The 26,879-nt window shown below is 47.6% G+C and overlaps 1 protein-coding gene across 1 annotated transcript; it reads right to left on the reverse strand.

The window, feature by feature from the left end:
- Positions 1–1,798: 1,798 nt before the first annotated feature.
- MYCN (MYCN proto-oncogene, bHLH transcription factor) lies at positions 1,799–6,269 on the reverse strand. Its single transcript, XM_058551760.1, has 2 exons — positions 5,439–6,269; positions 1,799–3,308 (listed from the first exon to the last, which is right to left on the reverse strand). The coding sequence occupies exons 1-2, from the start codon at positions 6,205–6,207 to the stop codon at positions 2,704–2,706; spliced, it is 1,374 nt and encodes a 457-aa protein (XP_058407743.1). The 5' UTR covers positions 6,208–6,269; the 3' UTR covers positions 1,799–2,703.
- Positions 6,270–26,879: the final 20,610 nt, after the last annotated feature.

Genomic DNA, 26,879 nt, shown 5'->3' on the forward strand with positions numbered 1-26,879 from the left:
ACTCTTACTCTTCTGTGACTACAGCAATTACTTTATAGATAATCACAGAGCTAAATTGGGTGATGCTTTCCCTCAGCTGGGCCAGGAAAGGCAAATAAGGGGTATTTCACTAGTTTTAATATTTTAATACATATTTATGATCCACCCGGTGCAAAAAGTTCTCTTTAATGTAACATAAAATAAAGAACATTAAAAGGTGGTTAAACCAACAATGAAAAACAAGAGATCAAAAACATTTAGAAGAAAAGAGAATGAGCACCAAATATGTGGAATGAGAGCATGGAATTTGGCTCTGAGCTTCCCAGCAACCAGAGCAAAAATGGAGCCTGGTAGGAATTATAGTTTAGGGCTATTCATCGCAATGGTTTTCCTCTTCTATGGCTCGAGTTCCATCTCATCTGAACTCCTTCATAGGCTCTGTCTGGGGACCACAAATAGAGAAATTGGAATGATTGAGCTGGGCTTCAAGAATCTCAATTACTTTGAGGTCATTTAACTTTCTTTTGGCTCATGGGCACACAAACAAGGTGCAGAGGCTGCAGTGATTCAGGGCTGTAAAATGCAAATGGACAGGAAGTCTTTTTGAAGGACAATTCAAAAAGGACTTTCAAAGAGGGTTCATTATTTTCTGGTGTGAAGGATTAAACAGTAAAGAGAATTTTACCCAATTTTCAACATGGTCTGACCATCAGAAACGTCCACGGCAGTACCACCAACCTCATAACTCTACGACACGCGACTGTAAGCAGGGACAAGGAGGACCTCCAGTTCAAAACTCCACTGGCCTTTATAAAACGGGCAAAGCAGACAGAGACCCCCAGGGCCTAGGCAAGCAAAGCCCTCTCACCTCTGGACCTGTTTTCTTCTCATCAAAGCAAAAGGCCTTTTTCAGTTCCAAGCTAAAAATCTGACATGAGGGAAACCTTAGAGAAATCACCGAATACCACCTTTCACCCAAAAGAGAAATAGGTTATTTGTATGATTTCAGTTCCGCGAAGCTGAATGCTTCACACACGAGGGCATCACCTCTCATCAGGGAAACTCGCAGAAATTTCTTCCTCACTCCCTTGTGCCTCCCTCCAACACACTGGCCCTGGCTGTCCTCCAGAGCCTGCACAGGTTAGTCCTGCTTCTAGTGGGCAGTCCAAGCAGCCAAGACACCAGCCTGGGTGACAGGAGCGTGAAATGGACAGAGCTGCACTAACACCCATGTTTCTCCTGAAAGGACACGGCACTCCAACTGGCCCACACAGCTAGTCACTTCATGGGTTATTTGTGTGAATCAGACGGGGAGCTCCTTGAGGGGAGGGACCAACTTCCTTTTTACTCTGCACAATGCCTAGCACAGAACCTTGCACAGGTCCTAGGGAATTTTGACGAATGCATTCTTCCTGGAGACAAACTACACTCTATACTAAAATATAAAGCCATCTGCCAATGAGACCAGTATTACCCACACCATACACAGCCCAGGTACACAATCCCACATCTTGATTTTACTTCTTCTCAAGGGTTGATGTCTGATGTCCTAGCTATATGCAAGTGTTCTGTAAATAACTGAATGCTATTGCAATGGTGCAGTCACTAATAACATATCTATTCTGTGTCATCTGGGAGAAATGCCTTCCTAAACTCAGTCCCCTCCACCCCAATGGAGGACAACGGCCCCTCCCCAACCAAGCTCGTATTCAAGGGCTGTCTGTGGAAATCAAGTTCACGCAATAGATTGTGTACTATTTACAGTTGTTGCTTAAGGGCGAGTTTTAACCATTGCTATTAAGGAAAAAAAAACATTGCATCATTTAATTGCTATTTATTTTCATAAACATGAGGTATTTCAAAGTGCTATAAGATGCAGCACTAAATATATACATTTTGAAGAAATTAAACACAGAACTTTGCATTTACCCAGTTCTATGCACCAAACATGAACAAATACATTAACAGGAAGAAACAGGCTAGGAAAAAGGCATATATATATAGTAAATTTCTTTACAAAAGTTTCTTAGTTCAAAAAGTGATAAAGTAATATCTACTCAAAACTTTCACAACTCATTTTCATACGAAAATATAAGTATCAAATTTAGTTATGTATCAGCATCATACTAAAGTATACAGGCAGTGTAAGAATTAGTACAGTACATAACAGAGATTAACAATATATTTGTATACAAAACATGCTCCTCAAACATTGAGGTATTACAGTACTTAGGTATGAACTTCCAGTCTAATACTGGCCGCAAAAGCCACCTCTCATTACCCAGGACGTATACAAAGGCAGGTGTGTCAATGGTATTTACAGAAATGTTCCCCAGGGGTATCAAACGGCAAACCCCTCACGTGGCATCTGCTGGAACTTAAGCACCATTTTAAAAAGAAGGAATGACTTTCTGTTGTCTGGAAACTTGGAACAAACAAGGTGACTTCAACAGCCCCCGAGGCTCCCAACTGTCACGAACTTCGACCGCAGGCTCGAAGGTGACATGGAGGAAACTCTAAGGGCCACCCAGCATCCCATCACGCAGGCCCTCTCCTGAGGTCCTGGTGGAACCCACATGTCCTGCTCCCCACCCAGATCCAAACTCGACGGGGACCGATGTGAAAGTAAACCAACATTCTTAACGTCAACACAAGGTTTGTTTAAAAAAAAAAAAAAAATCAAAATGTGCAAAGTGGCAGTGACTGTCCAGTTTTGAGAAACATTTAGCAAGTCCGAGCGTGTTCAATTTTCTTTAGCAACTGCTGCTGTCTTGCCTGCAACTTCTCCTTCTCCAGCAAAAGCTGGTGCTCCTCGGCCTGAAGGGAGTGGACGTACTCGGTGGCCTTTTTCAAAATGACCACCTTGGCGGCCTTCTCGTTCTTCACCAGCTCTGGCACGTGGTCCCTGAGCGTGAGGAAGCTGGACCGCAGGTCGTTGCGGCGCTGGCGCTCCAGGATATTGTGGTTCCGGCGGCGCTCGCTGTCCTCCGAGTCAGAGTTGCGGGGGCTCAAGCTCTTAGCCTTTGGGGGGATGACACTCTTGAGGGGACGCGGGGACGCCTCACTCTTGATCTTCTTCTGGGGCGGTGCATCCTCGCTCTCCACGTAGGGCGAGGGGGCGGCATAGTTGTGCTGCTGGTGGATGGGGACACAGCGCTTGAGGATCAGCTCCCCGGAGGCGGCCCTGCCCGGGCCCAGGGCTGCGCTCTTGGGACGCACGGTGATGGTGAAGGTGGTGACAGCCTTGCTGTTGGAGGAGGACCGCCGCTTCTCCACGGTCACCACGTCAATTTCTTCCTCTTCATCTTCCTCTTCGTCATCGTCGTCATCTTTGAGAACAAGATGGGAGTTATTCTCATGGGGAGACACACGAATTAAATATATACAGTCTCTTACAACAGGCTCTGGCTCCTAGTTTGCAGTTAACTATGGATCCATCAACTTAGAAACGTATCTGTCAATACTTCTTCCTTCCCCTCGCTCCAGCACTTTCTGCCTTCACTCGAACTTGAACAAGTGGCAGAAAGAGGAAAAACTTTGGCTTTGGGGTCAGACAGAATCCTGGCTCCATGACCCTGGGCAAGTTACTTTACCTTTCTAAGCCTCAGTTTCCTCAGCTATTAAATGTGACTAATACCACAGGGTTCTTAAGTTGGGCAGATAATTTGTAGAGAGCTGGGCCTAGTAGACAGAGGCTCAGTAGATGGTAAGCTTTTATCATCATTGCTACACTGCCCCATAGTCTTATTTATATTTCCATCTCCACACTTAAGAATTCAGGCTCCCCATTTTAGGAGCGTCGTAGAGTGATTTACACATGGTTGAGTTTGCTTTTAACTTGAGTTTGATTTTAAGTCCTTAAACCAACTTCAAGAACAATTTAATTAACTAAAGAAGAAAAATAACTTGTTTTCCATGAACCTGAGTTCTAGACAGCAAGCAGTTTTTCATCTAACAAAGATCAAACCTTGACTACAATGTTGTAATCCACAGGAGCTCTAAACCCAAATGGGAGAGCACCTCCTCTCCAAGTCACCAATAATAACAGCAACAGCAGAAACGTGTAGCGTCCTGTGTGCATTTCCCCCTCTCCTCATTTACTACCACGCCGGGACAGAAAATTATTGTTTAAAATGCAAGCATAAAATCAAAACACATCTTCTGCTTGATCTGAAGGGGACCGGAAAGCTGAACAATTGTGGGATTTGTTCTAAAGCCGAAATGTGAGGCTGTTCCAGTCTGTGGGTCCCTTTAAGCCAATGTTTTGGTTTTCTGCCAAGAAGACAGCTGTTGGAAGGAAGTGCTTCCTCACCGAAAGCTGTCAAGGCACAGACATTAAAGGGACAGACTCGTTTCAGACTGTAAGCTTATCACCAAGTTTCCTTCCAGGAGCCTCAGATGAATCCGTCCTCAGCCCCGAAGGAACTTTAGGCTTTATATCCACCTGCATTCTGCAAACACAGATTTTCAAGGTCCACGGGAGCCCCAGCTCCAAGGACAAGCGCTATTTAAGTATTTGGGTAGAGTTCTTTCCCTCCGGAGCCCCAGGCAAAGTCTCAGTTTAAATCCCACCCTTCAGTTTAAGACAGAGGCACACAATAGAAGTAATCAATGAGTGCTCCCAGGGTGTGTGCGTTCCTGGAGAGCCTGCCAAGTGTCCGCCCTCACCTTGAAGGGCAGTGGGTTACAAAACACAACTCAGATCTGAAGTTAGCCCTGGAATTCTGGCTAGAAGACAAAACTGGACCCAGTTCTCACTGCACACTGTAAAGAGGCGGCCCCTTGAGAATGTACACAACCGCTGTTGTACTGGCCGCCAGCTGCTGAATGAAGGGAGGGAGGGGGCGGCCCCACCACCCCCAGCCTTTCAGATCCTTGGCCCGCCTGCTGGCCGGCATATCGCCGCCTGCTGGCCACGTACCAGGAGCAAATAGCCCGCCACCCACTGAGGGAGGAAGAGAGAGTACCCAGGTTTGAAAAAATAAAATTGGTACTAGCCATCTGTGCGATCTCTCTAACTTCCTGCGCCCTAAACAGGATTTTGCACAGCGCTTGTGTCTCCTCCGGGTGTCTCCCTCCCCTGACCTGGGCCGCAGAGTCCCTTTCCACCCCGGGGGGTAACAGGTTTCTGCCCAGGCAATGCAGTCAGAGCCCCCTAAACCCCCACTCGGCTTTAGCCACTCAATTTTTCCTAATTTTATTCCTCAGGCTGCAAAGAGAGGTGGGGGACGGGGTGAGGGCCAATGGTGGAGTCAGGCTCCCGAGAGAGGGGGTAAGGAACTTCGACGAAGGCGAGATTTTGGAGAACACACAGTTACTTCTTACCCTGGGGAGCAGCTCGGGAAAAAACGACGTCTCAGCCACCAGCACTGGTTGCCAAATACTCTCCCCCAAAGCCAAACCCATGCACAGCAACAAAGGGAGCGGGACCCCAGCTCCAGGACCCCAGCAGTCTTTACCTGAGTCGCTCAAGGTGTCCTCTCCGGAGGTGCTGAGAGCCTTGTGGTCGCCGGGGCGCGGAAGAGCGGCCACCGGGGCGCCGGCTGGGGATGCGGCACTCGCCCCCGAGGCGGCCGCAGCTCCCGCCGCCGGGGCACCGGCCGGGGCGGCGGGCACGGGCGCAGGCTCCCGCTTGCTCACCGGGAACGGGAAGACCACGGCGGGATCCACGCACTCGGCGGCCGGGTGGGCGAGCTCGGCGGGCAGGGCGGCCCCGGCGCGGCCCGCCCCCGCAGCCGCCCCGTGCCCGCGGCCCGCAGGGCTGGCGGCTCCCGCTCCCGGGGCCGGGGCTGCGGGCCCCGCGGCGGGCGGCCGGCCGTGCTGCAGCTTCTCGCTCACGGCGCGCTCCAGCTTCTCGCGGGCCGAGAAGCCGCTCCACATGCAGTCCTGGAGGATAACGGGGTTGGGGGTGAGGCCGCCCAGGCCCCCCAGGCCGAACGCGTCCTCCTCGGCCGGGTTGCCCCACAGGTCGGCCTCGGGCAGCAGCATCTCGGTGGCCCAGTTCGGGGGCTCCGGGCTGTGCTCCGGGAAGGCACGGCTGGGCGACAACGGGGGCGTGGGCAGCAGCTCAAACTTCTTCCAGATGTCCTCCCCCGGGGGGGTCGAGTCGGGGCCGCCGAAGTAGAAGTCATCTTCGTCCGGGTAGAAGCAGGGCTGCAGCGAGTCAAACTCGAGGTCTGGGTTCTTGCAGATCATCCCCGGCATGGTGGACGCGGTGCAGCTCGGCATCGGCTCGCCTCCTGGCCGGCGAATGAGGGCTTCTTTCCGCTCTGCTCTTTTTAGTTCGGGGGCTGCTTCCTTCCCGTGGGGGGCGCGGTGGGCGGGGGCCCGCGCCAACCTCCGACACTGCAACCGACAGACACACCAGGAGACAGTTGGTGAGCGGAGCCGAATGAGGGGACAGGCAGTGGGCACCCCCTCTAACCCCGTTCCTCAATCTCCCTTCCAAGCCCCCACTCGGCCCTGTGCTCCTGAAGGTCTAGGAAGTTCTGTCTCTCGCTCTCTCCCTCCCTCCTTTTGTGTACAAGCTGTCTACGACAGGGGGTGGGAGGGGGCATGCAGATACGGGGGGTGGTGGCAAGGCTCTGCAACTTTGCAAACTGCCATTTCATTCACACAAGGCACTGCCTGGGGGAGGGGGCTGTTCAGGGCTGCAGAATTCTACCTCTCATCAGCTCGCCGACAACCCCGGTTGCACCAATGTAGGGCCAGCTGCTCAAAAGCAGCCCAGGGCTCCAACCCAGCTACCGGGCATAAGATTTGGAGTACCCTCAATCCCCTCTTTGTAAAATTGCAACCTCGAGAGTGCAAGAGATGGCATAGCGAGGGATTTAGGAAACTTTGCAAATGGAAAAATCCTTTCTCTAGACCAAGACCAACAACAGGCACCCAAATCCACAAACCAACCCCCCCAAATATGAGCAGACGACCCTCAGCATTCACCCGCTGCAGGAGAGTCCTGCCAATAGCTTATTTTGAACCTCTCTAACCCCACCCCCGCGTTTCCAAACCCCCAACAACGTCCTCTTCCTGGGAGGGGGAGACCCTGAACCCCAGTCCCGGGAATGGTGCAGGGGCGCCGGCGCAGGGGGAGAGTCGCCGGGAGAGCCGCGTCTCCTCCGATCCAGCCGTGACCCAGATTACCACGGCGGTGGCCTCGCCCTGCCTAACCTCCCTCTTCTTCCCCTCGGGGCACCCTTTGGAGAAGAACCCCAGCTTCGAGGTGGGGACGCACCGGCGTCCCTTCAGCTCAAACACAGACAAACGTTCTAGAGAAGGGCGAATTTCTTTTCGGTGAAGCCATTACACCCCCCTGGCAAAAGCAGTAAAAGGATCAGGGCGGGTCTCTTCCAGTCGGAGTGCCTTTGGGGCTGGAGCTGGCTTTTCAGGGAAAACCCCGAGATGGTTTTGTTTCGGAAGCAGAAATAGTCCCCCGGGCATATTCGGGTGCCCTGTGCGCAAGGCGAGATGCCGTCCGCGGCTTGTCTTCCCGCCGCACTCCAGCTCCCGGGGCGCCGGGCGGTTTGCAACCCAAGCTCCTTACCTCCCGCCGACTGCCAGAGATCCAGAAGCGATTCTGTGCGGGGGTCCCCGGGTGGCCTGGGCGGGGGGAGGTCCTCGGGTGGCTGCAGTCTGTGCGCGCTTGCGCCTGGCTAGCGCTAGCTCGGCTCCAACCCAGTTCCCAAGAGCCCCCCGCATCCACCCAGCGCGTCCAGACAGATGACTGTCACTGGCTGCGCTTTGAAGCTCGGGGGATATTATTAACCGAAAAATCTGACACACCCGGGGGGCGGGGAGAGAAGGGGGCTGCGGCACAGACGGGGGAGGGAGAAAGGCAGAGGAAAGCGGCTTTACCCCGCCCTCTTGATTTCCATAAAAATCAGGGGAGGCGCCAAGGCTTTCGCGCCAAAAGCCACTTGCTTTTCTTCTTTGCAGAGAGGAGCCTGCAAAGCCGGGAAGCCCGGGCTGTGCTCCTCCCGCCCTTTTAGACCCCCAGGCTTGCACCGGGTGCACTCTGCGAACCAGCTGCGCGCCGAGCGGTGCAATGCGGCACCCACCCTTCGGGCCTGGCAATCGCTTGGCATTAAACAAAAAATTTCGGGAGAGGTATTAAAGGGGGTGGGGTACGGAGGCTCCTAACCCAGTCCCCGCCTTGACTGCGCTTGTGTGCAGCTGAGCGGGAGGCCGACGTCGAACAAGGGCTTGCGGAGCGGTTGCTCGTGTGTGATCTCGAAGGGAGGTTAGAACATGGGTGCAAAACGTGAGGAAAGAGGACGCGCCCATTTGGGAACAAGACCGCAGGATGTTTCTAGTTTTAAATTGAAAGGAGAGGGGCGCCCCCCTTGTTTGAAAATAAATAAATAACCGCTGGCTACGAGGGTGGCGCCGTGGTGGTTTCTTCGGCCGAAGGCGACACCTCGCGGAGGCCGAGCAAAAAGCGGAGCTGCTGGGCCCTGTCTCGGGCCACCCGGCAGCTCTCCCGCCGCCCCCGCGGCAATGAGCCAGTCCTCACGCTGCGCAGAGGAGGGGTACGGAGGCTCGGCTTGGCTTACGAAGGGAATGGGCGTGAGACTCCTGCAGCCGTCCCCACGGGCTCCCACGTTAGCCTTTTCAAAGCGGGCGTTTTCCTGAATGATGGAGAGGCAGATCAGGTTCACATAGAAGGAGTTGCGGTCCACCCCTCCTGGAGACCAAACCTCGACTCAGAATCCTTGACTCCAAATTGTTGGAGGCAAACAGGAAAGCTGCCATCACTACTTAGCCTCTTTGTACCTCAGTTTCCTCAGTTGTGAAATGGAGCTAGTAATGGTGCTTCATAGGGTTGCTTTGAGAATTAAGAGTTATGAAAGCGCTTAGAACAGTGCCAGCACATATGTGTGAGTGTCAGCTATTATTGTTATTACCAGTCATGATAGATTCTTCCGGGGGGAATATAACACCCCCTTCGGCAGCATTTGCGGTCTCCCATCGCACTTGCCACTATCAAATCCCCTTTACTCTGGTCAAGCTTTCCTACCGGTGTGTTTTGGGGGGGTGATGGGATCAGAGATTATTGCCCCTACCCCCAAACTCCCCAGAAACAACTCCGGGCTCCTGGCAGCCCCCTTCACAACCAAAGACACAATGAGGTGGGCTTTTTGCATTGAAAAACATTCCTCGGATGTTTTGGAGTCGGGGAGCCTGGCCCCCGGATTGGAGTGGGAAAGCTTGTTCACCTCTCTTTTTCCAAAGTGGAAATGCCACTCATCCCCCCCATTCACCTCAGCATTCACACTAGTTACGGGTGAGGATGCAGAGGGTCAGGGGGCAGCCTGTAAAGTGCTCACATTAGCATTTGTGAAGACTCTTCTCGCTTGCCCAGGATGCCTACATAATTCTGGGAAGAGAGGCAGATTCCCAGAGTTCTAGGAAGTGGCCCATGAATGCCGATGAGCCACCGTTCCAAACACCTTTATTATTATTATTTCCCTCATATATGTAAAACACTTCACCTTTGCAAAAGCCCTTTACACCCCCGCTTCTGCTTTTCCCTAGCCCCCTAATCTAAACCAAGCCTTCCTGTTATATTCTCTCCAAGCATCCTAGATTTTCCTTGAGAGCACTTAACCTCCATTTGTAATTACAGATTCCTGGGAGTATTTGTTTAATGCCCGCTTCCCCCATGAGACCATGGGGAAACAAGCACTGTCTCCCTCACTAGATCCGTGAGCACCCAGAGAAGAGGACGCATCTGTTTTGCTTGGAGGGGCACCCTCGAAGCAAAGCAGTGTACCTGTATACAGTAAGTACCTGACGATATTGTTCAAGGCAGAGATCCCTGAATGAGTCCTTCTAAGACAGCCAGCTCTTCAGAGATAGTTTCTGTTTATCAGCAACAGAGGGAGAGAGAAATGAGTGTCACTCCAGAACCTTCTTCAGGCCCCTAGCAGTAGCCCCAGAAACGGCACTCAGAATTGCCTGTCCTACCCTCTCACCAAAATGGCAGGACTGTTAACATGGACAAAGGTGGCCTCTGCTACAACATTTGAAAATCCTACCCTTACCCCCTGACCAAAACTGTGCCTTTCACAGCGCCATTTGTCCTTTGTTAAGGGACAAAAAGTAGCAGAAAAATAGGGGACAAGGAGACAGAGACCTGGTTCCTCTGTGTGCCTCCGAGCAAATCATATATCCTTCCTGGACCTCACTGTCTAATCTCCACCTTTTAATGCAAGCCTGTAATTACTGACAAGTCTGAATTTGAAGGTTAACAGAATGATAAAATTCAACAAGTATTTATTGGTACTTTCATTTGCAAATAGAAAGATAAAAGACTGTGGAGAAACCTGCTGCTGGATCCTAGTATGCTTGTAGAGAAACCTGCAAATTCCTCTTAAAAAGGTTGAAACACTCTCAGACTATGTGAACGCACACTAAATAAATCTTTAGATGGCTTCCAAGACAAGGTTTGGTTCAGCACTCATCTACTGTCTAGACTCAGAACAGAGATGAGCTAATGCACAGCCTCAGAGAGCTGTGCTGAGGGAGACACCTAAGATGGACCAACAGATAGGACGGGGTTATACACAGGGCTTGGTTCATAAATAAGGAGACTTTTGAGGGAGGAGAATGTTTTAGTCTACAAATCCTTTCTTTACTAAAACAAAAATAAAAACAAAAACAAACCACACACGCATATTCAGAAGGGTCTGACTCATGACTGGCTGGGAGATCAACAACCTCTAGATGTTTTCTCCAGATCATGAGTTCAAGATCTTCGAGGTCCAGCTTCAGGGACCACAGTGTCTCCTAGGAGCTTCACTGGGTCCCTCCTCGCCTAAAAAATGTGTAAATTTTTGTGGATTAAATAATTTTTAAATTCCTGGTTCTTCGTTTGAAATAAAGTAAAGCCAGCTTCTTGTCTTACCCAATTGCTAATTAATTAATTAGTTTTTTAAAGCCTGGATTGAAGATTTAAAAGGAAAAAATAAGACTGTAAAAGGATAAGAAGAAAATATAGATGTCTTTCTAAGACAGATAGTCCAGAAACAAGGAAAAATTTAACATATTTGACTACAATAAAAATTAAAATTTACAGTTACAACACACCCTAAACGAAGTCAAAAGACAACAACACTGTGATAGAAAAATACTTGTCTCATATAAGAAACAAAGAGTACGTCCCTGTACACAAAGAGCTCCTACACTTTGAATAGAAAACAGCCTGATAGAAATATGGGTCCAGGGTAAGAGTAGGTAATTCACTGAATAGGAAATGCAAATTGTCCATAAACATATGAAAAGATGCTCAGCTTCACTAGTAGTCAGGGAAATGCAAATTAAATCTCAAGGAGATTAACATTTTTTGGTCTAGCAGATTGGCCCAAGTGTTGGCAGGGCTGGGGAGGGGGATGGGGGCCCGCCTCTACACTGTTGGTGTTCTAGCCCCAAGAGGAAAAGCAATCCCACTCTTCCATCCTACAAGAAATAATAAAACAAATATATAAAAATATATAAACAAGAACGTGTGTTGCAGCATTGCTCACAACAACAAAAATATTGCAAATAATCTAAATGCCCATCCATGGGAGAATGGTTGAATCTATTGTAATATATCCATGCAGTGGAATAATGTGCAGCCACTAAAAATAACGTGTTAGATCTACAGGTACTGACTTGGAAAATGTCCGTGAGTATAAAGGGAAAAAAGCAAGGTATAGGCCAATGTGTCTGGCATTTTGGATGTATATGTCTGCATAAACCCAGGAACAAATTTGGTGGAATGTGCAACAAGTTGTTACTAGTGGTTTATTTTGAAGAATGGACCCAGACTGGTAGAGAAATTTTCCTCTTACCTTATGATGTTTTTTTAAATCAGAGGGATTATGAGCAAATCTAATTTTTTGTTTTGGTTATTTTTCAAAAAATATTTGGGTTACTTCCCAGGAAAGCTAATCATTAAGCTAATCATTTAGGAGAAGTAAAGAATCCTTTTGTGAAGCCTAAAGTCACCTCCAAAGTTCTCCTTTGTTTCCCAAGCTTGTTGGCATTCTTTACGATCAAACTGGTGCTGAACTGAGTCAGCTGAGAGTGGGTTCAAAGAGTCCAAGATGGGACAAATGGGCACTGGTTTAATTAGGATTAGAATCAAGCCAACAAAAGCCATTTAAAATATATGATGTTGCATGTGCCCAGGGCAAGACATTTTTTTTTTGACTTCTGAAGGTGGAGGAAAATTTGAGACCCAGCACTGGGAGAGTTTGGGGGTGGGGAGTTTTATTGGTCATGGCACAATTATGTTTAAAACAAAAATTATCCTCATTGAACGCCAGTGATTTAATTACAGATTTAGAAAATGAGAAGTGTCCAACAGGCCCCCTACTCCTCTCAAAGACTGTGATTTCACATCATCTGAGGCAGCTCAAACATCCGCCTCCACTGGGAAGCTGCTCTCAGGCTTAGTACATTGCAGAGACTTGGGGACAGGACTAAGAGGGGGTGAGTAACAATGCATTGTAAACTGCAAAGAGCTATGTGGCTGGAAGTTGCTATTGTTGCTGTAGAGGTGAAATCCCCATTTACCTTATTCTCTTTATGTTAAAAGACATGATGGGAAAGCTGTCCTGGGAGGTGGGCAGGTTGCTTAGGGCTGGGCTCCATGGGGTGGGTGAGGGCAATAAGCTTCCCCTTCGTAAACCTCAAGCCGGAGTTGTCAGCACACCACATGGCTTTGCACGGAGGGGAACCAAGTCTTAGCCGGAGCCTGGAAGGCCTACAAGGATTTCTGACTCCAGATCATTTGGCATTGCCCCTTAGAACAAGCATAACTTTCTACATCCCATCTTCTTTTTCTGGGACTGCTTTCCAAGCTCAATGATTTAACCTGAGTTTTCCAAGATCTCCTCCACTGAGGTTTTCAGATCTTCTCTTCAGGTAGTTACAAACCAGACGGCTGATTTGCCCATTGATTCTCCCTAATTTCAATTTCCTTCAATGCTGGAAACACTCCCTATAGCCCCAAGGATTGCCCAGGCCCACCCAAATACCTGCCTGGGGGCCGTTTCAGTTTCCTTGTGTTTCAGTGATAAACCCCATTTAATCTGTCCATTTCTAAAAGCTGCTGCTTCTGGTCTAGAAAGTCTCTTTCTTCCTGCTTATTCAAATCCTTTCCTCAAAGATCAGCTGGAGACCCTCCAGGAACACTGATCTGCTTTCCCCCAACCCCACTCTTCTCCAAATCTCCATTAACCATTTCTTGCCTGCTGCCAGCTAGCATAATCCACGCCTGCTCTTTATCAGGCGAGTATGGCTCGCCTCACACAATGAGCAATTCCTGAGCAGAAGGAACCTTCTCCACCTCACCTTTGCATCTTGCACAACTTCTGCTGCAGCGAATGGTGGAAAGAACTGAGTTCTGACGCCAGACGAGCCAGCAAGCTCTGCTAGCTTGGACAATCCAGACAGACACTCCAGGCCTTAATTTCTTCATCTTTAAGTTACCATTTTGTAAGGATTAAGTGGAGAAGCATCCATAGAGAGGCTGGTTTATAATGGGTGTGCAGTAAAGGTTAGCTCCCTACCTTCTTTCTAGCCCCAGCCCACCCTCAGGGGCTCAGCAAATCATACACTAACAGGCCACAGCATTTGGGTTCCTGGTTGAGCCTTCTGAAGTTGGTTCTCTGTTTTACTGGGACTAGTTAATAATCCTTTCTCTAACCAGAACCTCTCCTGGGCTGCTCCCTCTCCCTCTTCTTAGCTCGTCTGTCACCCAAGTAACTTTGGACTTAGCAGAAGGTATAGCAAAGTAGAGGTAAGGTAGTCAGAGTGAGAACACAAGACCACAGGGAGAGGACGAGGTTTTCAAGCCTGGAGTTGGGATTTATTCCTTGAAGAGTCTTAGATTGGTCATTTAACTTCTCTTGGCCTCAGTTTTTTGATTCATAAAATGGGAATAAGAAGTCCTATCCCTGCTTTTACTCCACAAGGGGGAGATGCTATCTGTAGAGCAGTGGATTTAGATTCAGAAATTAATGTCCTGGTGCTATATCGTATATCTTAGGCAAGTCCACTTCTATCAGTCTCAGTTTTCTCATCTACAAATGGGGATAATAAAACACTTTTTACTGCAACAGAACAGATATAAGATCCAGAATCAAAATAAGACTAGGTATGTTTCCATGTGTTATATTATGAATATATTATGTGAATTATGAATATATGAATATATTACGTGTTATATATATTAAGGGCTTTATTCTAATGGAGCAAGTGCCTGAAAAATGGTACAACCCCTACACATGAACAGTATGGGATTCTGTGTGAAGTTACTAAAATAGGGCTGTTTGGGATGGACACTTTAGAACCATCTTACAACACTTATGATGGTCATATTTCCTGGTAAGTGGTATCAAATCCAAAAACCTGTCAAAGGGACAGATGGCATTCTTAGCACAAAAGAGGAAACCAATTAGAAGTTAAAATACAGAGGAATGGGAACTTATAAATGCTAACAAATTGTTTCATGTGGAGGACTGTGCTATTTTTCCCTGACACTTACTGAGGAAGGTTTCCGTCTGATTTGGCAGTTTTCACAGGGCACTGGCTGTTAGAGTCTAAAGAAACCTTACAGATCCTCTCTTCTAGCCCCTTGATTTCAAACTTTCATACCTAACCCGAGTTGTTGGGCAGTGCTGGCACTTGCCCCATGTCACTTGTACAGTGACAGATTGTTTCTTTGCAGCTCAGAAATGAGTACTAAACACCAGGCTTTAAGAAGCAATTTTAAATACTATACTTGCATTCATTCAGTCTATCAACAAACACTTATGTATGACTTATAACTTCTGCTCTCAAGGTACATACAAGCCACAGGAGAGTGATAGACAAATCACAGAAAAGTTCCATTCAATCAATCATGTGCTGTCATATATTGTGTCACAGAGGAAAGAGACTTCACTTCTACGTGAGGGAGTGGAACATGGCTTCACAGACTGGGAGACATTTCAGCTCTGGGATAAGAAACAGGAGTTTGCCCAGGAGATAAAGGTAGATAGGATTGTATTAGTCAGGTTGGGTGAGGTTAAGCTGTAGTAACAAACACCCCCCAACTCTCAGTGGCTTGATATAACAAAGGCTTATTTTTTGCTCTTATTACATGTTACGACATCCTTATTAGAGAAGCAGCCTCTTACGAAAAAAGAACAAGAAGGCAAAAAACAAATCAAGAGCACAGCTGTCATATCCTTTGCTAAAATCTCCAATTGGATTAAGGTGGTCCCCAGTTGGACAAAATGGTATGGGAAAAAGAGACTAAAAGAGTGGCTGTCCCAAAAAAGCCTCATAAAATGAAGGTATTGAAAATAAGTCTAGAGAGAGAAGTGTCTTAAAGAGAATTGTGTCTGTGGCTAGAACTGATGGAATCAGATTATTCAAGGATAGAAACCCACGCCTGCCTCGGGCCCCACATTCTCACCATTCCTCTGACCTGCCTGCTGTGGACTGTAACCTCTGCCGTAGAGCACGAGACAATCTCCTCAAGGGCAAGGGTGGCTTTTGTTAGACCTTTTTATTTTTCACAGTGTATACTTATACCTGGCACAAAGGAAGTGCTCAGTGAGTGTTTGTGTAATGAGTGAATGAATTTCTCTCTGTTCTCCCAAAGCAAGACTGACTTTCTCTCTGTATACAATGGAAGGTCAGCATCCTATGGAAAAGTGAGACAACAGACCTGTAGTTTTCAAATTTGGTTGTTGCAACAAAACTCTTTGGTAAAAAATAGTAAATAACTTTTACACTAAGCCCACATTTTGAAAAAAATGAGATAAAAGTGGAATGGCTCTGGTTGGTGTGGGAAGAGGGGGGACCCTGAACCCCACTGTCTCAGCCTCCTTCTGACTCCCTCTAGAGGAACTTCAGGGCAACTTTAGGATTTTCAAACCCAGACTGAACGCAGCACATCTAGATAAATCACAGAAACAATGAACCCCCAGCACTTCGTCAGGAAACCAGTAGAAGTTTCAAGCTTTTATCTCTTCCTCCTGTTGAAATCTGCAGTTGTCTCCATTCTTTGTTGAGGGGTTTGGGGTGGGGTGCACTTAGGTTCAGAATGAAGGAATGAAATGGTCAGAAGAGGAATGTTCTCATGAGGGCTGAGATGGAGCCACCGGCTCCATATCCTCAAAATGGCACACCCTGCAGGTCCAGGGGGCAGGGGTTCCTCCAGAGGTACAGATTAGCTAAGCGAGGTTCCCAGTGCCTCCTGAAGGAGGGAGCCCTGGCGTGAGTCACCTTTTCTGCAGAATCTGCTTCAGGTCCGGAGGAAGACTGTCGTTCTCTCCGTCTGACACTCATTCTTCACAGTCCAGGCTATAGGGAGGCTGGGGAGAAGGGAAAAGATGCCTTGCCAGTCATTTCCTCCCCTCTGGCTCACTAAAGACCCCTCACCCACACCATTACCAGACAAGAGCGATAATTCCCTCTGTGAGCAGCCCAGAGAGATCCTGGCGTGGCCTTCCAGTCCTTGCTCCCAGCATTGCTAATCTGAGCCAAGGAGAGTCAGAGCCTCGGGGGCTCTGTGGATGCTGTCAGAGGGGGCGAAGTCTGCCTATTCCCTACCTGCAGCATCTCCGCTGACTTCCACTGAGATGATAGGCTGGACAGCTTGATCAACTTCCTAAGCATGAACATCCATGCGAGCTGGCCCAAAGGCTGCAGAAGCAAGATGGACTCTCTTGCCCCCTTTTCCCTCATTCTGCTCTGTTAAAACCCAAGGTCAGCCTTAGATGATGCCAGGCCCTCCACTCACTTCTGAAACCATGAGGATGACTACAGGAGTTTTTTTGTTCTGTGAACTCAGGAGCGAGTGAGGTCCCTGTCCCCTTCTTTCTACTCATGGAGCCCCTGACCACCCCAGTTCCAGGCCAGGGAGAGCTCCTCTAGTCCAAGCCACTCTTCAGGCAGCTGGGGCACAGCCTCCCAGACAGGGGTGGATGTGCCCAGGTTGTGACAGAAGCCTGGTTGATCTCCACTGTCCTGTGTTTGGAGATTTCTAACATGGGGCTGACACATCAGAGATTCTCACAAAACACTGTGGACCATTTACAACTGTGTTGGGGTGAAGGGCTGGCCCAGCCCTTAAGCCAGATGTCTCGGACCAGCATTCCTCTGAAGTTGAAGAAGTAGCCTCAACTCTGCACAAGACTCGAGGTCAGATGCCAAGGGTCCTTTTGCTCCTTTTTGTGGTCCGTCTGCTGACTGAGGGCCTTGAGGAGTCAAGTCAGGGAAAAGCAGATTTGTTAAGTAGCCCAACGCCCCCTTTCTTCCACCTCACTCCCAACTCCTGGCCTCCAGCTACATGGAAGCCTCTTTGAACCTCAGTCTCCTCGGGTTTAAAATGGGGATAATGGGTCCCTCCATCCTTGCAGGATTGCTGCCAGTGCCAACCATGAGATACACGAGGAAGCACCACATAATTGTAGAGGTGATTGTCAATATTACAAAAACAATCCCCACTTATTCAGAATCCCTAAATTGTCTTATCTGGATTATTTCCCCACCTGCTATCTGGATCTCGGCCGTATTTTAGAGATGAAATAGTCACGTTAACCTGAATTTTTCTGTTTTCATCCAACTGTTTAGAGTCCTGTACTCAAGGAAAATGTCACATTTCACTGGCATTATTTCTGCTAAAACCTTTCTTTAAAAACCCATGAGAATAATTTGTGGCCATGAAGGGGACTGAGCTGGAGCCCATGTCTGGTGTGGACGAGCTCCATCCGTAGCGTCAGATGAAAAAGGAAGCTGCACAACGATGTACAGGGTGAGCTCATTTTTGAAGGAAAGACATCATATGTGCTTATATATACTATTTGAAAAGTTAACCCCCAAACTATTTAGTGGAATCATTGGGGGCTGGGATTAAGAATTGAGGTGGAGGGCCAGCCCTGTGGCTTGGTGGTTAAGTGCGCGTGCTCCGCTGCTGGCGGCCCAGGTTCGGATCCCGGGCGCGCACCGACATACCGCTTCTCTGGCCATGCTGAGGCCGCATCCCACGTACAGCAACTAGAAGGATGTGCAGCTATGACATACAACTATCTACTGGGGCTTTGGAGGGAAAAAAATTAAAAAAAAAAAAAAGAATTGAGGTGGAGAGGGGCCAGCCCAGTGGTGTAGCGGTTAAGGTCACGCGCTCTGCTTCGGGGGCTCGGGGTTCGACGGTTCGGATCCTGGGCGTGGACCTATGCACCGCTCATCAAGCCATGCTGAGGCGGCGTCCCACATAGAGCAACTAAAAGAATGTACAACTATAACATACGACTATCTACTGGGGCTTTGGGAGAAAAAAAGAAAAAAGGAGGAAGATTGACAACAGATGTTAGCTCAGGGCCGATCTTCTTCAAAAATAAATATATAAATAAATAAATATCTTAAAAAAAATAAAAAGACCAAAAATAAACTCTAAAAAGCTTAAAAAAAAAAAAAAAAGAATTGAGGTGGAGAGACGGTGAGGGAATTTTCATTCATTTTTCTGTTGTTTTATTTTTTTTATCTTTTGGTGAGGAAGATTGGCCCTGAGCTAACATCTATTGCCAATCTTCCTCTTTTTGCTTGAGAAAGATTGTTGCTGAGCTAACATCTGTGCCAGTCGTCCTCTATTTTGTATGTGGCACACCGACACAGCATGGCTCGATGAGGGGTGTGTAGGTCAACACCCAGCATCCAAACCCACGAACCACAGGCTGCCGAAGCTGAGTGCACAAACTTAACCACTACGCCACCAGGCCAGCCCCTGAATTATTTTTTAACCATGATTGGTTATTACTTATTTAAAAATTTTTTAAATTATTTTTTAATATTACTTTTTATTTTTTATTTTATTTTTTTTTAAGATTTTATTTCTTTATCTTTTTCTCCCCAAAGCCCCAGTAGATAGTTGTATGTCATAGCTGCACATCATTCTAGTTGATGTGTGTGGAATGCGGCCTCAGCATGGCCAGAGAGGCAGTGCGTCTGTGCGCGCCCGGGATCCGAACCCGGGCCACCAGCAGCGGAGCACGCGCACTTAACCGCTAAGCCACGGGGCCAGCCCGAATATTACTTTTTAAATTAAAGTTTTAAACATCAGCAGATGCTTTAAACATATAGCCTTCAAATAGATTGTGTCTCTGTTCTTACTATGTAATTTTCTAAATAAGTTAAATGAACGTTCTCTCTCATGTTTAAAATTGGAATCTACAATCCTAACCCCTTCATTTATTGAGCATGTGCTACATCCTGGGCAGAATGCCAGGTACTTGATAGGTGTTTTTTCACGTAATCCCCACTCCAATCAGGCAAGGTTAATTATTTTCATACCCATTTGCCATCTGAGGAAGCTAAGGCCCAAGGTCACACTGTTAATAAGTGGCTGAGCTGGAACTCTAATCCCGTACAATCTGACCAAAGTGCACATTTGTTATAAAGGTACATTTTGGCAGGTTCCCCAATGCCATCTTAAAGGCTGCATCAAACCTCATAAATATAATTTAAAAAATTTTTATCAATATATATTTGTACATGCAATCTGATTTTAAAATCAAATATTCAATATAGTATATTAACTCTCTTCCCCAAACACTTGACACCCACTCACCCACCCAAATGAGCAAGGGCATGGGTATATCTTAGGGTGTGCTTTATGCAAACTGCATCTACGTGAAGCTGTGGCAGCTAACGAGTCTGTTCAGAACTCCTCAAAGATTCCTACAATCCTGTAAATCTATGGACTTAGAACACCCCAGTGTGCACTGAAGTCTGCTATAGACCCCTCGAGAACCTCACCGTAATATAATCACTGGAGAGCAGAGTGTGGTAAATCCAGTGAGGTCTGTTTGTTTCCCTGTCCGCAGGGACTCAGTTCTCAGAGGACTTTTTCTGTGTTGCTCCAGAAAGTGAAATTTATAAGTCACGGGAGGAAGTGACTAGGAACTCTATTCAGTACATATGGAAGAATTTGGTTAACAATTGGAATAAGACAACAATGGATGGGGCTGTCTCAGTAGGTACTGGGATGCCTGTCACTTTCAGGATTCAAAAAGAGACCAGTGAAGTATCAGGCTTGCTATGGAAGGTATTTTTGCATTAGAATAAATTCCATGATTCTCAACCATATGTTTTGCATTTTTATTTATTATTGATAAGACTAACATGTGGCCTTAGGGGAGAACATCCCTGAGGTGATAAATTCTATTGTCCAAACTCACTCTGCAGTTGTGCTGGGAGATGAAACTGGTTAGTTTCTGAAGGTTTGGATTTTAAAGACCATCAATCACTTGTTTGGTCCTAATTAATTTTGCTTGAGAATGTCTGACATGTTAACAGAAGTACCAGTTAAAATTGAATGGTGTTTGTAATCACCGTCTCAAATATTTAAACAATGTGATTATATAATATCTATCAACAGAGTGAAAAAAAAATACACTTAGGGAAATAGATGTGAAGGGAAAATAAGTATTGCTTCAGGGTTTGGAAAATGCGATTTCTCCTTTGTATGCCTCCCAGATCTTCAAGGTATGAGACAGTAAGACAAGCTGTTGCTGGCCCCCCAGCCTGACTTCTGACGGTGCTAAGCCCCCACAGGCCCCACACCTTTAGCACTTTGAGCTGAAATATGCTTTCCACGTGCCCTCTTCGATCGTAATCAGACAAAGGATGTTCTGTGTTTCTCCTTAAAGTCAGTCTGCGTGGGGTCCTCCCAGTCATCCCCCTGAGCCTGGGGCTGAAGGGTTTGTGTGGGGGACTGCGGGGGGGGGGGGTGCATCTCATTCCAACCCAGGACAGATTTATTGAGGGCTTACTATGTGCCAATTGAACCTTCTAGAACTCTCCTTGCATCCCTACCTTATTTCCTAAAAAACTACACCCATCTATTCAATGTTCACAGGCATTGCCTCCCGGAATCCCAAGGGATATGTTACATTCAACATCACCTGAACTAAACTCTGTTGTCTTTCCCCTCGAGCCTACTCCTCCTGCTGAATTCTGTCTTTCAGTCACGGCACCACCTCTTACCCAGATCAGAAACCTGGCTTGCCAAATCTGGCTTGCCTCCTCCTCTTTCTTCATCTTGCATCTTTGCAGTGACTGTATTTTGTTATTTCTACCTCCATTCAGGGCTTATAGAAGACACCAGAAAGTCCATGCCCATTTTTCAAAGATTGAAATCCTTCCATACCAGTTGGTAAAGAGTCACTGCTCCACACTCTGCAAGTGCCCCTCTGCCCCCCACTTCAGCCCCTGGCTCCAGAGCCTCTGGCCCTTCCCAAGATCCAGCAACCAAAGGGTTAATATTTGGCACAGCAGGAGGCCTCCAGCAGCTAGAGCTGGGCCAAAGGTGGGTTTTGATTGGCTGGTGCTGAGGTGGGACCATTCCTTACTATTTGACCACCATGTTCATGGCTCATGGCCGGCTAACCTGCTGGGGCACAGTCTTCAGTGTGGCCCACTATACTTTAAGGGGCCCACAAAACTGTTTTAAGTTTAATTTCTTTTAAAGTCAGAAGAAAAAATTAATATAATAATAATGAATATACAATAATGAATTGTGCCTGGATTATATTGTCTTTCTATCAACACAGCTATAAAATATAATTTTTAAGTATTTTTTAATGGATGAGTCCTACAAGAAAAAAAGCAGCCCAGTTCATGCTCTCCCCAACCCCTCTCTCATCTCCATGAATCGTGATTTATTTCACCATGCCTTCCTGCATCCGTTTCCATCCTCTTTTCCTCACTTTCCTTCTACCCTCACATTCACTAACCACCCACTGGGTGCCAGTCCTGAGGACTCGGAAATGAGGAAGCCACGCTGCCTGCTCTCAGGTTGTTCACAGTCCAGAGGGATGAAGACACAGAAATCACCAACTGCAATATTGTGCGGGAGATGCTCCAACAAAAGACCAAGAGCACTGAGAAGAGAGAGCCCCCCTCCACCCAAGCAAGTTGGGAAAGCCCTCCCCACAGAAGAGATGTTGGAGCTCTGTGAGACAAGCACTTCAGCGTCCCAGCAGAACTTCCCTCTCACCTCAGACAGGAAGGCACAGAACTGGGGACCATTTTGGTGTTTAAACTTCTCCCCCAGCTGCTGCTGGTGCCCACACCTCTGGTCCTAGCATCTGTCCAAGATGAGCCCCTTGGATGGGCCCAGATTTTAGAGGGCTGGTGAGAATTTGGTCTTGGCTTATCAGCCTGGGCTGTGGAGAGTGTTTGGGTCTGGATAGAGGCCAGCTCTGTGGTGAGTCATCTCTCTAGAGAACCACCACTACCCACCTCGGATCAGGGATTCCATGGCAGCTGCCGAAGGGCCAGCCTCCTCAGGAGGATGGAGGAGAAGACGCAGCCAGCTGAAAAGCCTAGTCAGAGGTGGTGGTGTGTGCTTTGCTGTGGGGCTTCAGTGATTCCCCTTGCTCCCCACTGCCCTCGCCTCTGCTCCTGGCAGTCACCACACTGGTGTCTAGACCTTGGCCAGAGGAAGGGCAGGTGTGCAGATGGTTGGCCAGGCATGCTGGTGGCCTGTTACCCCAGCAGCTCCTTGTGGTTGCATCTTGAGGCAGTCTCCCTGACCTGCCCCCAACCTCTCCCTTCTCCCCACCTGCACCACATGCCCGCCCCCAATCCTGTTCCTACTCCACACATTTCCTGTGTTTTCACACCTGTGGGCCGCTCCCTCTCTAGCTCTGAAATTTGATTTGGCCATCAAAGCCCTCGATGTTCTTCGGTGAAAGCCAACTGTGTTCCTCCAGTTGGAATTACTCACAACTTTCCCCGTGTTCCCAAAATATGGCAAACTTATAAGGGTGTGTGACAGTCCTTAGATATTTTGGCATGACTTGAAGTTCACTGGACACATATGTCTTGCTCACTAGATGGATCTTTTTGAGAGCAGTGACCATGTGTGATCTTGGCCTCCCCAGAGACCACACATGCCCATCAGTGAAGTTTGTTCTCAACAAATGCTTATGAATGACTGATTACCACTGGGGCCTGGAAGTGCAATGGATACTGGATCAAGTGGATCATGCCTCATTTGCCAAATTCTGCCTACATTTTGGCTCTTCTTCCTTAGAACAAACCAGAAGATCAGAAGTAGGACTGAACTACTGGCATCTAGGACAAGTACGTCCTTCCCATAATAGTCCAGGGTTAGCTCAAAGTAGGGCTAGCATCAGATGAGATCTCCCAAGGCTCTAGGAAAAACAACATGAGTCTCTCAATCAGCAACAGGTGAACAGGGAACCCCACTCTCTCCTCCACCTCTCCCTCCCTTTCCCAAGACACCTCACCACTCTCCTGACAGGGAAAACTTCTGCTCCCCCTTAAAGACCCATTTCAGATACCAGCTCCTCTGTGAAGCCATTCCGAACTTTCTCAGAAAAAGTTAATTGTTTCTTCTTCTGGATTCCCATACCTTCCTCTTGCCTCTGTTATGGCATTCGGTACATTTATTAAAATGATCTCTTTGCCCATTTGTTTTCTTCCACTATGCCAGACACATATGGCAGTTACTTCTGGGAGCAATGATTTAAAAGGAGACAGATTACAAAACATCCAGAAGAGAGCAGCCGGGGATGAGGAAGGACCTGGAAACCTGTACCCCATGAGGTGACCACATGTTGCAGTCGGCCCGGGACATTCCAGGTTTACGCCTGGTGTCTCAGTGTAATTATTAATGGCACCCACTCTCACTCTCGACAGTGTCCAGGTTTGGTCCATAAAATATATAGTCACCCTGTTATGAGGAATAAGTAAAGAAACCAAAGGCGTTCACTGGAGCCTCAGGGGAACCCATCACTGTCTTCAGATATCTAAAGGGGCACATTCAGGGTGTGGCCAGGGTGTTCTGTGTGGCCTCAAGGGGGACCTAGGACCTGTGGGCAAGGATAGTGTAATGACAGCCTTTCCCAAAACTGTTTTGTTTACTGTGGGGCACCCGGGACTTTGCACCCTTCCTGGAATATATTAATCTCTTGATAAATATTTGTGGAAGAGAGGGAGGAAGACAGAGAGGGAGAGAAGGTGGAGAGGGAAATCTCCAGCAACAGAGCTTACCGCATTGAAGACCACGTGCTCCCATCAGTGGGAGTGCCCCTCAGTGGCTGAAAGGGCCTTTGCTAGGGATGGCATGGAAGGTATTATGGGCTAAATTGTGTCCCTCCCCAAAAAAGATATGTTAGAGTCCTAACCCCTAGTGCCTCAGAATGTGACATTACTTGGAAATAGGATCATTGCAGATGTAACTAGTTAAGATGAGGTCATACTGGAATAGGGTGGGCCCCTAATCCAATATGACTGGTGTCCTTATAAGAAGTCAGCCACGTGAAAACAGAGACACACAGGGAGACGCCGTGTGACGATGAAGGCAGAGATTGGAATTATGTAGCTGCAAGCCAAGGCATCCCAAAGGTTGCCAGAAAACCACCAGAAGCCAAAAGAGGCAAAAAGGGATACTCCTACCGCTTTCAGAGGGAGCGTAGCCCTGCCAACACCTTGATTTCAGACTTCTGGCCTCCAGAACTGTGAGAGCATAAATTTCTGTTGTTTTAAGCCACCTAGTTTGTGGTACTTTTTTTATAGCAGCCCTGGGAAACTAAGACAGGAGGAATTGTGTCTTGGGTGGAAAGATGAATTCGATGACCCCCAGGGTCCTTCTCAGAGTGGAGTAGCTGGACTTCCACCTCGGAGCCAGGCTGGCAATGATGGGTTTGACGAATGTATTGGCACAGTCCCACTGCGTGTCTGTCCAGCTCTGGACAGGTGGCCTGCACCCAGGGAGCAGAACACAGGTCCATCTGGGCTAAGCACACCACCAGTGTCCTAAATCTTGCCTTTTCTGTCCAACAGGCTATGGGCTCAGGGTTCTTTGACTCCTAGAATGTCAGAGCTTGAGGAAGTTCACAAAGACAATCAAGTTCCCCTACTCATTGGCCAGATTCCAGGCCCAGCACGAGGTGGGGAGCATCTGGACCCTATTCCCTTCTCTCTGCACACACTCCACGTTTATTCCCACCCTGGTTTTGGCGCTTGATTTTCTCCCACCTTGACACCCATGCCCCCGCTCCCATCCTCCGCTTCCCCCTGGTCTCCACTCAGAGGCACATGTTCCCCGAGCATCATATCTAAAACAGCGCCCTGTCTCTCTCTAGTCCTCTGCCTTGCTCTCTTGTTCTTCATGGCACTTATCAGTAACGGAAGTTATATATTTGTGTTCTTGTTTCTTGACTGTCTCCCCACTAGAATGTAATAGCACATTGTTTAGAATATAGTGAACAATCAGTAAGTACTGAATGATTGAACGAATGAATGAATGAAGTGACATTCAAACTGAGTTAGCAGATGGAGTGTTCCTAGCAGAGGGAAGAACATTGAAAATGCTCAAAGGTAAGACTGGCAGAAGTTCAATGGGGAGGGAGAAGAAGGCACACTCTTCGGATCCTTTGCGAGAGGATCCTGGAGAGAAAAGCAGGACTCCCATAGGCCATGCTAAGCTATATCCTCAGCCTGGCACAGTGCCTGTTAATTGAATGCCTTCTTTCTATTTCCCACATTTTTGAGATAAGATACCCATCTGCACTGACTTTTGGGGAGCAAGGATTAAAGAGGACAAAGATCCTTCTACTTTGAGCTTGTCATTGCATCAGCTGCCTCAAATCCTTGCAGGACATTTGTTCCTGTCCAAAACTCCCATAAGACATTGGGTCCATGCCAAAAGGTCCTTGATATTTGGTTCTGTCCAAACATCCATGAGCATATTTAGTCCATGCTAAATAGTTTTGGAAAGGACCAAACAGCAAGGACCTTTTAACATGGACCCAGTGCCTCCATGGACATTTTGGACAGAACCAAAGATGACCAGATATCAAGGACCTTTTGGTGTGGACCAAGTATCTGATGGATGTTTTGGACAGGAGGAAATGGTCCTGCAAGTATCAAGGACCTTCCGGCGTGGATCATATGTCTTCATGGATGTTTTGGACAGGACCAAAGATGACCAGATATCAAGGAACTTTTGACATGGACCCAAAGTTTTCATGGACGTTTTGGACAGGACCAAATGTTAAAGACCTTTTGGCGTGGACCAAGTGTCATATGGACCAAACGTTCCAAGAACTAAATGTCTTATGGACGTTTTGGACAGGACCAAAGATGACCAAATATCAAGGACCCTTTGGCATGGTCCAAATGTCTTATGGACATTTTGAACAGGACCAAAGTTCTACTACTCCCTCAAATTATTTTTAGAATAAGACAAGTAAATATAAATGTCTAATAATAATAATCACATGTTTGTGTAGGAATAATTATACATCTTTGAGAAAAGAAAAAGAGATGTAAGATTTATTTCAAGTAGCGTGGGCCAACTTCTTTACATTTGTGATATCCTTTAATCCTCAGAACAGTCCATTCGGCGCAAGGATTACTTGCTCCGTTTCACAGATGTGAAAACTGAGGCTAGGAGGAGCTACGTAGCTTTCCCAACATCACCCAGCTCATGACCCAGGATTCAAACACAGCTCTTGTGACTCCAAAGCCTGTCTTCTCTCTATTAGAATCCACTGCCCCTCCCAGATTTCTGGCTCAAATGCCATAGGGGTGGGGCACAAAAGGAGCAGTGGACTTGGAGGAGACCTTCGCTCTGGTGCTTCAGGGTGATCCTGGACAAGTCAGGTAGCTTTTCCGAGTCTCACTTCCTTTATGCGACCAGTGATCCCAGCCCTGCCAACTTCACTGGATGGAAAAACGTCTCTGAAAAAGCTCTGTAGACCAAGCGACTATATGTCCAGGATTTGACCTTGAACCATGCCCAGAGCAAAGGTGGTATTTATTCTCAGCACTTCATTGTGTGGTTTGAGATTCTGTGATGAAGGTGGGCTCTCAGACCCTCCCTT

Source organism: Diceros bicornis, chromosome 12, assembly GCF_020826845.1.
Source record: "Diceros bicornis minor isolate mBicDic1 chromosome 12, mDicBic1.mat.cur, whole genome shotgun sequence".
Taxonomy (NCBI): domain Eukaryota; kingdom Metazoa; phylum Chordata; class Mammalia; order Perissodactyla; family Rhinocerotidae; genus Diceros; species Diceros bicornis.